At 48.5% G+C, this 16802-nt stretch overlaps 1 protein-coding gene across 3 annotated transcripts in view; it reads left to right on the top strand.

Annotated features, from left to right (window-relative positions):
- The window catches only part of OTOF (otoferlin), a 93402-nt gene that overhangs the window by 15443 nt on the left and 61157 nt on the right, over nucleotides 1-16802 (top strand). For all 3 annotated transcript variants that reach the window (XM_047747041.1, XM_047747038.1, XM_047747039.1), the window contains exon 3: nucleotides 14968-15056. In XM_047747041.1, the coding sequence (XP_047602997.1) occupies nucleotides 14968-15056 (89 nt within the window). The remainder of the gene's footprint in view (nucleotides 1-14967; nucleotides 15057-16802) is intronic.

Here is a 16802-nt window from a genome sequence, read left to right as displayed (position 1 = left end):
AATCCTTATCTACACCTTCTGTATTTAGCTTTCTGAGACTAACAGTGGTGTTTCATTGTCTTTTCAATAATACATTTAAAGTTTCCTTTTTTGTAAATTGCCTGTTCATATTCTTTGCCCTTTTTTCCTGTGGGTGTGGCTGTCTTTTTCTTATTGATTTGCAGTAACTTTTTATATGTCTGAGATATCGACCCCTTGTTTGGATTTAGAGACTGAAATTTCTCTCCGTCTGCCATCTATTTATGAACTTTGTCCCCTCGCTGACTAGGAGTCCTTAATCCTGGTGTGTTTTCAAGTTTTGCTGAAGACCTCCTTACACTCTTCTAGGTTACAGGTACATTTCCCTACATTTTCTGATTTCATAATTGTATTTTTTTTCTTTTACCTTGTATGTGGTTTTAGAGAGGGGTACAGTTTTATTTTTCTCCATATGAGAAAACGCTTTTCCTAACACCAATTTGCTACACAATCAATCACCTTCTCACCATTTAGGGTCTATGTCTTAGCTTTCTATCCCATCCCTTTAATCTGTTTGTCTGTTCTTGAACTTTACCACACTGTACTCATTAATATGGCATTTTTGTATGTCTTAGTACCTGATGAGGCAAATTCCCTCTGTTTCCTCTTCTTTTTTTTGAGGGTGAATTATTTGTGGACTTTTATTCTTCCAGACAATTTTTAAATAAGTTCATCAGATCCTTCCAAAAACCAACTGGAATTTTGATTAAGTTCCATTGGATTTAAAAAATTAATTGAGGAAAATGTCAATTTTTTTATAATAATAAATCATCTATTCAATTTATCCATCATCGTTTACTAACATTCTTACGTTTACTGCAAAGAAGTCATATGATCTTGATGATTTTCTTCTCTTTTTTAAAAAAAGATTTATTTATTTATTTAATGGGATGGTTAGGGGCAGAGAGAGAGAATATCCAAGCAGACTCCCACTGAGCAGGGAGTCTGACAAGGGCTCTATCACACAACCCATGAGATCAGGACCTGCGCCAAAACCAAGAGTTGGATGCTTAACCACCTGAGCCACCAAGATGCCCCAATCTTGATTATTTTCTGGATGCTTTCTGGTTTTATTGTTATCATAAATGGTGTCTTGCTTTTACTACATTTTTTAGTTGATTATTGTTGACCTAGAGAAATGCTTTCTTTTCCTTTAGAAGTCCCCCTGTTACCTGACAAACTTGTTGAAGTCTCTTACTTGTTTTCATAGTTCATTCTGTTTCTAATGTAGGTGATCATCTCATCTACAAAAAGAGGTTTGATCTCTTTCCTATCAGTCCTAGCCTATCAGTCCTATCCCCTTACTTCCTTATCTTTCCACAGAACATTGATCATGATCCCTAGTTCTATGTTGGACAGTAATGGTGATTAGTAGGCACCCTTTCTGTGCCTCTAGTATTAAAAGGAATGAGTGCGTCTAAAATTTTGTCATCATATATATACCTGCTGTTATAGGATCTTACTATTTAACCTTGCCTAACTTGTCTGCTAAGAGTTTTTACTTGAAAAGGTTCAAGTTTCTTCTGCATCTATTGAGGCAATTGTAACTTTGCTCCCTTAGTATATTCCATAATGTTAAATACTTTAATACACTATTATATTCAACTGCCAAATATTTCTATGCAGCATTTTTGAAGCTACATTTGTAAAATTTTCATCATTTGATAATGCATAAAATTTTCTGGAACAACATGCATAAAATAGAGACTTCCTCTTCCCTCACCTTTTGGAAGAACCACATGTAGAGGCATCTAAGTCTGGATGGTTTGGGGGAGGGGCCTCTTCAACCCCCTTTTCAATTTCTCTGTGTCTTCTTACACCAGTTTTGGATTTTTATATTTTTATATTTCATCTAGGTTTTCAAATTTATTAGCATCTATTTGATTGTAAATTTTTAAAATTGTTTTTAGAATGGTTTTGTGTGTGTGTGTGTGTGTGTGTGTGTGTGCCTGTAGTTATTTCCTCCATTTTATTCCATACTGCATTTATTTTTAGCTTTGCTCTGTTTTTCTTAGTCTTGCTAAAGATCTGTTTATCTTATTAATCTCTGTAAAGAACCAGCTTTTGGCTTCATTCATCTCTTCCGTTGTTCACCATTTCATTGATTTCTGCCTTTTTCTTAATTATTTCCCTTCTCCCTGTTTATTTTATTTTGCTCTGTGGCTCTTTTCCTAACCCCCAGAACTGAAGGCTAAGCCTGTTATTTTTAACTCCTTATTTCTTGATAAATGTATTTAAAGATATAAATTTTGCTGTGTATTAGCTGCATCCTATAAAAATTTATATGTAGTATTTTCATTATCATTTTTTATATTCCTTTATGATTTTTTATATTCCTTTCAGCATTTTTAATATTCCTTTATGATTTTCTTTTAAAACCAAGTTATATAAGAATGTTATTAAGTTTCCAAATGTGTATGACATGTTAGCTCTTTATTCTTTTTTTCATTTCTGGTTTTCTTTCTTTTTTTTTTTTTAAGTTTTATTTATTTATTTATTTATTTGAGAGAGAGAGAGAGAGACAGTGAGAGAGAGCATGAGTGAGGAGAAGGTCAGAGGGAGAAGCAGACTCCCCGTGGAGCTGGGAGCCTGATGCAGGACTCGATCCCAGGACTCCAGGATCATGACCTGAGCTGAAGGCAGTCGCTTAACCAACTGAGCCACCCAGGCACCCTCATTTCTGGTTTTCTTGCATTATGATCAAAGTGCCCAATCTGTATGATACCGATCCTTCAGAATTCATGGAGACCTTGATTATGGCCTCCATTCATGGTCATAAATGCCCCCTATACCCAAGGAATGTGCTCAGTGGAGGGTTCTCTATGGAGTGCAATGTAACTCCCAGCTTCTTCGTTATACTATTCAGTTCTTCACCTTTTCTGTTTATTTCTCTCTGCTTGATCTATCAGTTTCAAAAATGATGGCAATAAAATCTACTTCTGCAAATGTTGATTCACATGTTTCTCCCTGTGGCTGTCAGCTGTTGCTTGATGTGTTTGGAAACTGTATTTTTAGTAAGTTCTATAGCTTCATGTGGCTGTATCTTCTTGTCTATTTTTCCTTTTCCTGGAACTTAATATCCCTCTTTGTCTTTTATGATGTTTTTTACACTAGTTTCTATTTTGCTGGATGTTAAGATTACAATGTCAGCTAATTTTGGTTCGTTTGCCTAGTGTATCTCTTTTCATTCTTTTATTTTCTTGGTATATCTTTGTTCTTGCTTCCATTTTCAGTATTTCTGTGCTCTTAAATTCAAGTGTGTCTTTTTAGGGTGTGCATTTTTTTAAAGATTTTATTTATTTATTTGTCAGAGAGAGAGAGAGAGCACAAGCAGGGGGAGAGGCAGGTAGAGGGAGAAGCAGGCCCTCCTTTGAGCAAGGAGCCCAATGCAGGACTTGATCCCAGGACCCTGGGATCATGATGTGTGCCAAAGATAGATGCATAACCCACTGAGCCCCACCCCAAGCATCCCTAGGGCACATATTCTTAGATTAAATTTTCTCTCCCAGCCTGAGAGTCTCTGTGCTTTGATTATTTTATCCATTTACACCTATTATAATTGGTATTTTGATTTTTATTTCTATCACCACCTTATTTTATATTTTCCACTTACTGTCCTGTTTGTTTGTTTGTTTTCTTTTCTCCTTTCCAGCTTTCCATGAGATAGATCAGGTTTTCTTTTGTTAGGTGAAAAGTTATACATTCTATTTGTGTTTTCAAGGTAGTCACCCTTCCTTGGTCACGTTTAGGGATCTCTGTTGATAGCTGGAAAACAAACCAGTAATTACAGTCCCCCTATCATGACAAGTATTGTAATACTCTCCTAGTCCTCTTTGATTTCCCTACCTCAGCCCACACTGTCTAGGTTATACAATTTTCATTCTAGGTTCTTACAAATGTGTGTTCTCCTTTTCTTTTATTTGTCCTAGCCTTCTTTTTCTTTTTGAGGACAACAGTGGTCTTCACCAGGATATCTGATCACCTTTACTTCTCCTATCTCTTGAAGCATCTCTTGGCTTTTTTTTCTTCTTATTTGAGTATTTTCTCTAAAAGTAGTTTCAGTTTGGGTCTTTGTGTAGCCAACCTTCTAAAGCCTTATAAATCTGAGAACAGTTTCTTATTTCTTCAAATTTGAATGAGACTTTCACTAGATATAAAATTCAAGGCTCAAAGTTCTTCCCTTTACTTCAAAATATCAGTGCTTGTTGCTGTTGAGAAGTCTGATGGCCGTCCGGTTCTTGTACCTTTGCATGGGATCATTTCTTCCTCCCTGGGGAAGAAAAGTATAATTCCTTTATCTTTGATATTCTCAAATTTTATGATAGTGTGTCTAACTGTGGGGTGTCTTATCTCTCCTGTTTTGCTCTATTTTGTGAGCGCTTTTCAAATCCAAGGCTTTTCATCTTTCATTTATTATAGAAAATTCTCTCTCTATTATTTTTTTCAAATATTCCTTCCATTCAGTTTTCATATTGTTCTTGTCTCTGTACCCCATGTTATCAGATGCTGCTACTTCTACCTCTAGCTGTTATTTCTTTGTTTTTTAAATTTTTTTGTCTATCGGTCCTTTCCTGCTGTTTTCTGAGGGAGTTCTTCAAAATGATCTTCCAATTTACTAACTTATTCTTTTTTTCTTAACATTCCTTGTTCTTTTTTTATATCGCTAATAAATGCCTTTATGATCCATTTGGTCTAATAATTCTGCCCCTGTTGGTATATACTGTTCAGCGTCTTGTCTTGCCTTTATAAGAAATGTCTCTCCAAGTATGAGTTTCCTTTGGCCAGTTCAAGTGCCCCTGGTATCAGCTATGCTGTCTGCTGACAGGTACTGGGGAAGCATCAGAGGTGAGCTGGGTCAGGCTCTAAGGGTTGAAGGGCAGGCATGAGCACCGAGGGGGGCCCAGTCACCATAAAAACAGGTAAGGTCTCAGCTCTAAGCCTTTAAGGAGAAACACGGTGGACAGAAAGCAGGCTAGATTTTTAAGTAACTAGTTTTGAGGTTGCACTGAGAAGTCCATGAACACCTATTTTTTTTTTAAAGATTTTATTTATTTGTCAGAGAGAGAGGGAGAAAGAGTGAGCACAGGCAGACAGAATGGCAGGCAGAGGCAGAGGGAGAAGCAGGCTCCCTGATGAGCAAGGAGCCCGATATGGGACTCGATCCCAGGACGCTGGGATCATGACCCGAACCAAAGGCAGCTGCTTAACCAACTGAGCCACCCAGGCGTCCCAACACCTATTTTTTTCAATCCTCATCCCACTAGGGTTCTTGCCACCATTTTATCAGTAAAGGAGAAGGCAAGGATTAACCCAAAGCAAGGCCAGGGGTCAGTAAAAGCAGAACTCACGAAGATTTTCTCCCACCCGTTGTCCCACTGCCAAGCCCACTCCTCGGCCTCCCCTGGGCAGCCTCCATCCTCCCCCAACACAGATCAGCTCAAAGAGGCTTTGGTCTCTTGTTTCTCAAAGTTGTTTGTCTATTTGTTTGTTACTTCCTAGAATCCGTATTTCCCTCTTGCTTCTAGAGTTTCTCCGAGGTTGACTTTGGGGTGAGAACCAGCGGTCCTAAGTTACCATCCTGGCATGAAACAGGAGCTCTGCTGTGACCCCTAGAATAACTTACCCCTTCCTTCTTGGGCTTTGCTTCTTCTCTTTGGCTCAGCTGGGTTGGGAAGGGCCTCAGGGCTGACTGTCTCCTCTGAACCTGGTATTTAGCTGAGCAGCCACCAGGCTTAGGGGCCACCCAGAACCTCTGCCTCCTCCTCACATTGGGCCCATCCCACACAGTGTGGCTATGTCTGTAGCCCCAGAGCTGCAAGCACAGAGAAGCAAGGCTTTGACCTTCTCTCCTGTGCTCAAGAATAACCATCGACCATCACAGCCAGCAGGCTGTGCCCTCCCCAAGAACAGTTCTGTTCTAGATGTCTCCCCTCCTGGCTGTGTGACTTTCAGATTGTTTCTAAGCCTCTGTGACTCATCTGTCAAATGGGACTGATGATAGGTATGAGGTCTCTTTGTCAAATGATGAACAAAATGAAAGGTGATGGTGACAGTGGACCATGGCTACTTACTATGCCAGCATCTTGGCCTCGGACTTGCCCCACTATGCAACCTAGGCTTCCTTCCTCTCCCCGTTTTATCAGTCAGGGCCCTGAGAGGAGGGGTTGGTTGAATGGAGACACAGGCAGCCTGACTCAATCCCTCACAGTCCTGCCTCCCTGGGTCTCTGCCCCCAATCTTCCAGGCAGAGCATCTGATTCCCTGTTTCCCGTCAAGTCTCCCCAGGGACTTGTCTGTCCAGGCCTCAGCTGGTGAGCAACCTGATGCCCCTTGAAAGGGCACTGCCACCCCTTTCCATGAACTGCACCCTGGGACACCTGAGCCACAGGTATACATGACATTCAAAGTTAATCACCGTGTCCTTCCTCTCCCCAGTGCTGCCCAACATGGGGCAAGTGAATACTCGGTTCCTACCAGCCCCAAGTAAAGCACGGGGCCACATTCTGAGCACCTCCCGTGTGCAAGGCTAGGCTACCCCGGAGGGGAAGATGGGGTCAATGGTGCTTGAAGTTCCATGCAGGAACTCAGGCATGGGGGAGCCTCTGGATCCATAGGGAGAGATTGGGGAGGGGCCCAAGCCAGGGAGTAATAGGCAAAACACATAGCCAGAGTCAGAGAGTAGCCCCAAGATGGGAAGATGAGTCAGAGAGTAGCCCCAAGATGGGTCCTCACTGGGGAAAGTCCCACCCACCTAGGAGCTGACTGGGAAGTTTCTGGTCATCACTGTGGGGAACCCACTGGCAGTTCATGGAATGGGGGCCCAGGATGCTGAGTGACTGGCAAAGCTCAGCATCCTCCTCCCCCAACACTGCAGGGACTTGTCCATCACTTCCCTGGGGAAACCCCATCTGACAATCATGGCGGCAGCTTCCGGAAGCAGCACGGCTTCTGTGCTGTCTCCACAGCAACCAGCCAATGGTGAGGCTCAGGCTCAGAGAGGGTGTATCTTCCCAGGGGCTGGAAGTAGCAAAGCCAGGGCTCTAAGTCCACACTTCACTTAGATTCTAAATCCACTCTGGATGCAGCATCAGGAAGCTGCTCCTGGGCCTGACCCCCCAACATCCTTACAAGGCCTTGTTTGGGGGTCTTCCCATGCCCCCTGCCACCACTCCTCCCTCTGAGAAGTGGCCAGAAGTCTGGCTGCCACTGGCCAGCAGGGCACTCCTGCCAAGCAGGGGAAGCAGCCCTCTATCCCTTGTCAAGGAGGGCCCAGGGGCCTGTGTCAGCTCGCCCCCCAGAGAGAGCCTGAAACTGCCGGCATGCTTACACCTGTCTCCCCAGACTGGGGTGGACAAGTCCTAAACTTCCTTGCTGGTCCCTGGAAGAAACAGTCCATCTGTGGTTCTAGAACAAGCTTGCAAAAAGAATCTCATCGGTCCCTTGCTAAACTTCTGAAAATCTCTTGGCTTTTCAGAAAGTCTGTTTTCTCACATTACTGTGCCCAGAGCTTTAGGGAACCCGCTCAGGGAGGTACAAAGCGCATGGGCCTAGGAGTCATGAGAATGGGTCTATGGTCCTCACTGAGGTATGAACAAGCTCTGTGACCTTGGGCAGGCCACTCAACCTCTCTGGGCCTCAGGTTCTCCTTTTGTAAAATGGGGAGATACTCCCTGTTCTGCCCGCCTTGTGGGACAGATGCACGGCTGAAAAATGAGATAAAAGACAAGATAGCAAATGTCTCTCCCTTCTCCGCTCAGACAAGGGTGAGAGGTGCTGCTGCGGGCTGCGCCAGGAACCTGAGTGGGGAGGCAGCGGCCTTGGAAGAAAGACAATGCTTCGGACAACAATGGGTGGAAACAGAACCTGGATGGGGTGTCTCCTTTCCCTGAGGCTGGAACCTGAGACCCTCCATTTACCTACAGCTCTGGAGGGCAGGGGTGGGGGTGAGGACAGACTTTATGCCCAGCCAGCAGCTAGCAGAGACCCCTGCCCTGGGGGAATGAGAGTGGTCACAAGGAGCCCACCCCAAGGCAGTCTGATTTGGCTCTAAGCCAGGCCCACGTGGACCAGAGGCCACACGGGAGGCCACAGCAGCAACTTGCAGGAATGAGAAGAAGAGCTGCTCTATCCCGGGTACCTAGCGTGTAGCAGGATGGGCTGAGAGCTTCACACAAGCATTCTAACTCCCTGGGTTAGGATCATTCCAGGTGATAAGTAGCCATAATCAGGATTTGTACCCAACTCTACCTGATTCCAGAGCCTGTGGTCACTTGCAAAATGAACCTGCCCTCAAGGGGCCCAGTCCAGTGGGGAGATGGACCCAGTACAGAAAAAGATGGACCATGGGTCTTCTGGATTCAGAAGAGGGAGAAGTCATCAGCCTGGGGGTGGGGAGGCCAGGGGCTCACCTGCCCACTGCACCTGTACATGGAAGTCATGGGCTATGAGCTCCGTGGAGCCAGGAATGCACCTGTCTTGTTCATCAGGGGCCCGGCACCCAGCACAGGGCACAGGGAATATTGCCAAAGGAAAGAATGAACAAAAGAATGAACCCAACTTGAGTCTTGGGTCTTTAAATTCCCAAGATACTCTCTTTCCATTGAATTCTAAGGCTTTGCAGCACGTTCCAATTCACCCCCACTCCCCAGATCTGGAGGACTGTCCCTTTAAGTTCATCATCTTGCTGATATAGGATGGTTCCAGACCTAGTCAGTGATGAGGCTCAGGTTAATTCAGGTAATTCTCCAACCTGCATCAGGGAAACCTTTCCGTGGGACCCAGATCTCTGGGGCTGATAAGATGCACAACTCTGTCACTCTGGCCAGCACCTGCCAGGTCAGGACCAAGTTGTGAGCTGGCGATCTAGGTCATGGCTTCACATTCCCAGGGATCCTGAGGCCCCTCCTCTGAAGAGAGGTCCTCCTGTCCTCCTCCTGTCTCTAACACTTGCCACCTTACTTCTCTCAATGTTCCTATTACGGGCGGCAATTTCAGGTTTGTGTCTCCAGAACTATCCAGGAGCTCCCATAGAACTAGGAAACACCCCTGCGTTCCGTACTGGCCACAGTGCCATGTACAAAGCCTGGCACGGGGAAGTTTCAGCAAACCCTGAAGGTGTTCAGAAAACATTTGCTCTGAATGGGGCTTGCTGGCTGGTTACATCTTGAGTGGCAGTGCTCGGCTTAGCTACCATCAGAGTCCCCCGGAGTGTCTGGAGGCTGACATGGCGTGGAATCTGAAATGCTGTGTGGATTCCCTTGGCCCAGTCTCTGGCCCACCAGCATGCAGGGAACCTCAGAAACTGAAGACACAACTTTGAGCTGTTGTGGTCATGGGAAGGGAACCATGCTGGTGCTGTTTCAGGCTGGAAAGAGGCCCCTTTTCCCTGAAGCCTCCAGCAGTCCCTGGGGTGCCATCCCCAAGAATGCCAGTCCTTGCCCTGGTTCCTGGAACTAACATACACGGAGCGTCACTACTGTCACCGCCATGTTGGTCGCCCTCTTACCCTGGGCTGGGTTCCGTGCTAGGTTCTGCACTTCACCAGCCCCATAATAGGCCCAAGAAACAGTACAGTGACTGCCACCCTCCCTTTACAGAAGAGTAAGCTGAAGTGTGGAGAGGTGAACTAGCCCACCCGAGCTCGCCCACCGGCAGCCCAGGCAGCCATCCGAGGCCCATTTGTGGAGTGCCTACTGTGTGCCAGGCCCTATGCCGGGTGGAGGGAGACCTCGGTGAATGAGACAGAACTGGGCCTGTCCACTCTGCTCCTGCTCTGAGCTGCTCTGAGAGCAACGGTCAAGCTCTCGTTGGAGCTCACACAGCAACCCAGGGAGAGGGAGCCCAGCAACGGTGTGCAGAGAGGCAAGACCTGGGTCATGGAGCCCACCTCTGCCACTGGTGTCAGGCCTCCCTGACCTGAGTCTGACTCTTAGAGAGACAGCAGGGGGGAAAGTCACAGTCATCTAGGCGGCGGAACAAACCACCGCATTCTCCACATTGTAGGGCTTCCCGTGATCCTGCGGTTGGCGGGGCTCGGATGGGCGGCTCTGCCTCCCAACTGGGAGCGTGGTTGGCACTGACTGTTGTCTGGGGCACCTTGCGTCTCCCTGCGGCCTCGCCTCCTCCAGGCCCTCTCTCCACATGCTCTCTCCAGCACGGTGGCTTCGACCTCTGTACCCGGTCGTTGACTTCTGAGAGGGCCAGGCTCTTATCTCGACTAGGAAGCTACATTACCACTTGTTAGCTGAATTGCTTTGGGCAAGTCTGCTCTGAGCCTCAGTTCCCTCACCTGCGAAGTGGGCACTGAATTCTAAAATATGTGCAAAGTGTGGTGCCAATGAGGGGTCAGCGCTCAATAAATAAACATTTTTGATGCTATCAACCTAGAAGGATGGTCCAAGCCACAGGCCCCCTCTGAGTGTCAACCTCAGCTAATCTCTCTGGCTTCAGGAGCGGGTACAGGGTGGGAGGCCAAGCCCCGAGCTATTAGGAGACTTGAGTTCCAATCCTGTCCACCACCAACTGGCTATGTGTCCCACAACACCTCTCACACCCTCCACACCCCAAGGTCCAGAAGAAGCCCATCTGGGCCGTGTTGTTGTGAGCCTGGGTTATTAGCAAAGAGTGCTCTGAGAAGTACTGAATTCTACCCAGATGTGCTCTCCGGGTTCTGAGGGGATGTGCACAGGTCCGGGAGCCCCAAGTCTCCCCACAGCCCCCGCCCCATGGTCCTACGGCCCTCCATACACGTCAGTACACATCCCCCCAACTGGTGGAAAGGAAGTAATGGCAAAAAGTGAGAAAGCAATGAGAAATAACATTTTTTTCTGGTAAAAGAGAAACAGGACATCAACAGACCAAGGCAGAAGTGGTTAGAGAGCGATGGAGGGAGAGGGAGAGATGGTGGAGGGTCAGGGAGGGGCGAGGGTCAGCCCCAGGCATTCTGGTAGAAAGTCCCCACAAGGAAAAGCAAAATAAAACAAAGTAAGTCACGCCTCTCATTTCTGCAGTGTTGTGTCCCTTAGAAAATCCACCTGTGTGATCTCACTGGGTTCTTCCAATAGCCCCGTGAGGGAAGTCTGGTCACCCTCATTTTATCCACGAGGGAGCTGAGCCCCATGCCAGGAGTGGCCTGCAATCCCCAAAGCTAAGTTGTGGCAGAGCCAGGGCTGTCCTGCTCACCGCTGTTCCTGAGCTCAGGAGGTATTTGCCAGGAGCAGGAGGCAGGGCTAGAAATACGGCTCAGCCACAGCCAGGTGGGGGCGGGGTGTGGCGGGGACACGGATACCTGGGAGTTCTCCCATCCCATGTTGGGACCCCCAAAGACACAGTAAAATCACTCTGAAATGTAGCCTGGGCCGAGGGAGTGTTGAAAGCTTCTGGAAGCGATTCAAGGGTGTAGGTAGGATGGAGAAACACTGAGAGAAGGACAGAGACCGAGACCCGGAAAGAAACTGAAGAAGGTCAGAATGGAGCCCGTGAGAGCAGAAAGCAGGGCAGCCAGGAGAAGAGAAGAACAGAGAAGGGCCGGGTGGGCATGAGAGACAGAGAAGGAAGCGAGCACGGAGGGGGTCAGAGGCAAATCTGGCGAACTCCCTCAAGACTAGTCTCTTCCCACGTGAAAGCCCCTGGGGCGGCCTTAGTCCCTGCCCTCCACAGTCACTGGCCCCTGCCCCCCACATTGCTGGAGCATCTGCTCCTCCTGTCCCCTCCTCCTGGGGCTCCTTCCCGGAAACACTGAATGTGGTACATTCTGGAAATGGCCCCCCATGCTGCTAGTCCAGGCCCTCCCTGCAGAGTCTCCCATGCGGGCAGCCAGCCCAGAGCCCCCTATGCTCTGTTCGGCACATCTGCCCATGGCGACCAGCTCCGGATTCCGTCACCACTCCCTGCCCAGAAACTGCACCCCAATCCCTAGGCAAGTCAGTGCCTGGCGGTGAGCAAGCAGAAGTCCCAAGCAGCTTCCTGCTCTGGGTCCCTTTTCCTCACAATGACTTCCGCTGATCTTTTGTGTTCCCTTCATTCATGTCTCGGCTCAGCGCCCCTTCCTGTCTTGGCGACACGGCCACAGCGACCCCCCTTTTCTCCTAATCTTCCTCTCCTCCCAAAGTCAAGACCCCACCCGCACACCCTCAGGTGGAGCAAACTCCCACCCCCTTCATCCCACAGAAACCGAAATCTCAGAGGCTCCGCAGGCCTCTCCCGTTGGCGCTGTGGCTGCTGAGCTGGGCCTTCACGAGCTAGCTTCTTTCCCTGCAGCTCAATTACAAGCAACTTCATTAAGAAAACCACACATTTGGCTGGGCTGGAGGCGTGCGGACAACAGGAGCAAAAGCCGCTTTACGAGGCCTGCGGGCCCCGGGTTGGGCCGCCTGCTTAGCCGGCCCGTCTGTGTCCATAGCCTCCAAAGTCCTCCCCAGGCCCCACTCAGAACCTTCTCCCTCCCTGGCCTCCAACCCCACCTCCTTCCGATGCCTCGTCCTCTCTCACCTGCCCACTCCAGCTGAATCCTGGTTGGGATTGAGAGAGCAACGTGAGGCCATTTTCCCCAGCCAGGCCCTGCCCACACCATGTGGTGACCTGTCAAGCTGGCCCGGCGTCCCCCCGCAAAACCCTGGGCCCCCAGTCTGGGAGATGGAAGCTTTAGAATGGCTCTCAGGACCCGCTCTCCAATGCCCCCCAGGGCCTGCTCAGTCACCAATGACAGGGTTCTCTGAATTGTGTTCCTTCTGTGAGGCCTGCGTGTGAAACAGAGAACATGGGAGCAGCCCGTTGGGTTGGAGGAAAGACTAAATGAATTAGTGCATCTAAACCACTCAGCCCCTTCAACGTTTCAGCACGATGAAAAGTTCTCTACAAATGGCAGCTATAATTAAGATTACTATCTTAATACTACTTAATACTATCTTAATACTAATTACTATCTTAATACTGAATACTAGAGCTATTATTCAGATTATCATTAAGATGCCTATCGTGATTGTTTATTTCTTACCTGTTGGGCATTCTGGATTGGGAGGGGAACAAAAATGATACAAGTTTGGAAGTCACTGCCTTCTGGCTGTTGTGTCAAAGTCCCCATCTGTACCATCTCTCAGCGGCGTCGTGAGCAGAGCACAGAGCTTTCTGGTCATCTTCCCTTATTCACAGTCCAGCCCAGGAAGGCTTGTCATTCCAGTCCAGCATCTTCTCAGAGCCCGGGCCTGGTCTTCTCGCTTCTGTCAGGGTTGTGGTTCCAGACCCCGAGTGGGACAGGGATGCCGGCTCCGGCCCTTGGCATCCTCTGCCCGCTCCAGCCAAAGGTGGGGGACGTGGTCTGATTCTGGGGGTCCTGCCATAGACGTGGACCCTCCTTGTGGCGTGACAGCCTCTCGGACGAGCTCCAGCCAGCTCTGGAGGCTGTCAGCATGGCCGGCCTGCAGACGCAGACTGTCTCAGAGAGCACCATGTGGGGGCTCCTGTGGGCAACCTGAGCCCAGCTCCCCACACAGTACGGATTCCCTGACTCCACTCCACCTCAGCTCCCACCACGGGGCACAGAGCCGCACAGCCTCACCCAGGCTGAGGACCCCTCTACCGGAGGGCCGGCTGGGGTGGAAGGTCAGCCCGCTTGCTGAGCCTGGCTCCCCTTTGCAGCACGCCCTTGGCCCCACAGAGCAGAAGTCACATACTTAAGGCACCTAGCGGTGGCATGTCAGGCTCCTTATGACCACTGCCTTGCCCAAGGTGGCCTGCAGGGCTCCCTAGGGGCTTGGGGGACAGACCAGCAAGTCTACTGCCCTGGCAGATGTCATTGGGAACTTACATGCTAAGCTCCCCTTCCTGTAGGTGCCTCGACCTGTCTGAGCAATTCTTCTAGGAAGGAGCCACAAAAACGCTGGGCGAGGATATGACTATTGGCGTCTTTCCCTTTCGCAGTCTTTACACCCCAGGAAGAAGGAGCGCTGGGGTGCTGTTGGGGGTGAGAGGCCTTTGAGGAAGTCCTGAGGCAGGAGCCTGGTTCAGCCTGTTGGCAGCTCTCTTTAGAGGATGGGGTCCTTAGCACGTCTAGCCTCTATTTTGGGCCCTCCTTGCCATGTCTAGGGCATCAGGAAAAATCCCACTCAACTTCCTGCTCATCATTATTATCGATTGAATAATGAAGACAAGATCAGATCATGATCTCGGGGTCCTAGGATCAAATGCCACGTCAGCCTCCTTGCTCAGCAGCGAGCCTGCTTCTCCCTCTGCCTGCTGCCTCCCCTGCTCTCTCTCTCTCTCTCTCTCTCTCTCTCACTCTCTCTCTGACAAATAAATAAATAAAATCTTAAAAAAAAAAAAAAAGCCAAGATAGATGTGGTGAGGGTAAATTAGAAACAGCATGCTGGAAACAGGCCTCCCCTCCTTTGTGGGCCTGACCCTAATAACAATAAACAGCTGAAGTCTGTCCCCAGAGTTAACATTGCCAGTGTGAGGGGGTGATCTGACCTGAATGCGGGGTGTGGAACAGGACCTCCCGCTCAAGGCAGAGCTTGAACTGGCCAGAATGATTCTGGGAGGAGAAAGCCGGAAGCTTACAGCTCCGCTCCGCACACAGCAAAAAGCAAGCCCATGCCCACGATCCTTGCTGTTATCCCGGAGCCCACCCCATCCTGGTTTCACCACCCACTCCTGAGTGTACCCCAGGAACTAGGCTGAGACTCAGAGGTCCTGGTTAGCCCTAGGTCCTTGCACTCACCATATGACCTTGAGTAGGTCACTGGACCTCTCTGAGCGCCATCTTTGAAAGAGGACTGGGTCACAATACCCACGTTACCAGGAGGTGGTTGGAATTAGATGAGAGTCTAGGTGTGGACTTTATCCCTGTGGAGCACTGGGTCGATTCGGAGGACCACCTTAACAGGGATCCGCCTCCTATTCCTCATACCCTGTCATTTCCTTCTAAGGCCACAGCTGTCTCTCTCTCCCTAGACCTTCCGGTGGCCAGTGGCCAGCAGCATCAACAGCAATGAGATACTTGAGATTCAAATCTTCAACTACAGCAAAGTCTTCAGCAACAAGTAAGTGGGGGATGGGAGAGGTGGTGCCTGAAGGGGTTAGGGGCCTGCCCTGCTCCTTGGGCTACCCTGTCCCTTGGGCTTAAAAGGGGCATTACACCCACAGCCTAACCTGGATTGACTGTCGAAGACCCCCCCTCCTTGCTCTCTCCTGCCATCCTCAGAGTCCCTCAGCCCTCCCAATCATTGTCAGCCAAGAACACCCTACCCTCCCATCCACTCCTTCTGTCCCCAGCCCCATCTCAGCTTCCTGTCCCCTTCTTTAAGTCTCCTGCTTTACACTATCCTGGGTGACAGTTACCCAGCAGAGAAGTTAACAGAATGGCAGATCACGAACTCCAATAGATCATCAGTAGCCTTGAGGGCAAACTTGCCACATACAGGGAGACTGAGAAGCTCTGAGACAGTTTGGTGCAGTGGTTTGGGAGTCAGGAAAGCCTGGTCTCAGATTCTGAGCTCAGTCATCTACTGTGTGACCCTGAGCTGGTTACACAGAATCTCTCTGAGTTCAGTGTACCAGCCTGTAGGAAGTAGAGGTATTTACCTCAAAGGAAGCTGTGAGAATTAAATAGATACCCGTTCATTCATTCATTCTTCCAAATGTTTGCTAAGTGCCTACCTTGTGTCAGGCACTGAACTAGGCGCTGAGGATAGCAAGTGCCCACCCCCACCGGGGCTTCAGTGAAGCACAGCTACCGCATGAGCTCTATCACTACTGAGGTTTCAGTTAAAGCAGTTCCCATCCATCGCTCTGGGCAACAAGCAGAATTCAGGATGATTCGAACAGTCTGGAATGGTGGCTAGGTAGAATAAATGTAAAGTCTCGTTTGGAGATTCAAAACCAATTGTTTTTATACCAGCTAGAGGGAGTCATGGCTGAACAGCAACATGTCCGGAAAAGCCTGGGGATACTACTCAATGAGAGGGCAGTATTACTTGACAGTGGGAGGAGACTACAAACAAAAGACAAGCTGACCTAATCCTTGCTCATATTAATAGAAGTAGATCAATCAGAGAAGAAGAGGCGAGAGATGAGGTTCCATGGTCTTCACACTGGATGGAGAGAATACTAGTAGGCAGCTCCTTGGATTGCCAGGAGAAGGGACTTTAAATCTGATGAGGAGATGAGAGCCTCAAAGAGAAATCACAGAGGACATGTCCATCCATCCATATATCTATCCTTCCATCCATCCATCCATCCTCCATCTATCCATCCATCCATCCACTCATCCATCCTTCCATCCATTCATCCTTCCATCTATCCATCCATCCATTCATCCATCCTTCATCAATCCTTCCATCCATCCATCCTTCTATCCGTTCATACTTCCACCCTACTGTCCATCCTTCCTTTCATTCATCCCTACTTCCATTCATCCTTCCTTCCATCCATCCTTTCATCCATCCATCCATTCATCTTTCCATACAGTCATCCTTCCATTCATCCTTTCCATCCTTCTATTCATTCATCTTTCCATCCATCCATCCATCCATCCATTCATCCAACCATCCTTTTATCCCTTCATCCTTCCACCCATCCTACTGTCCATCCTTCCATTCATCCTACTTCTATTCATCCTTCCTTCCATCCATCCTTCTGTCCATCCATCCAACCATTCACTCTTTCAACCACTCATCAAACATTCACTAAGCAAATATTCTGTACCAGACAGACACTGTGCTAGTCACTGAAGGTACAGAAATGAGAGATTAAGTCACCATGCCTGTCCCCTAAGAAGGTTTTCTGCC

The sequence above is a fragment of the Lutra lutra genome, chromosome 9 (assembly GCF_902655055.1).
Source record: "Lutra lutra chromosome 9, mLutLut1.2, whole genome shotgun sequence".
Lineage (NCBI taxonomy): Eukaryota > Metazoa > Chordata > Mammalia > Carnivora > Mustelidae > Lutra > Lutra lutra.
Note: the sequence above shows the minus strand (reverse complement) of the source record. Positions and strands in the feature narration are given on the sequence as shown.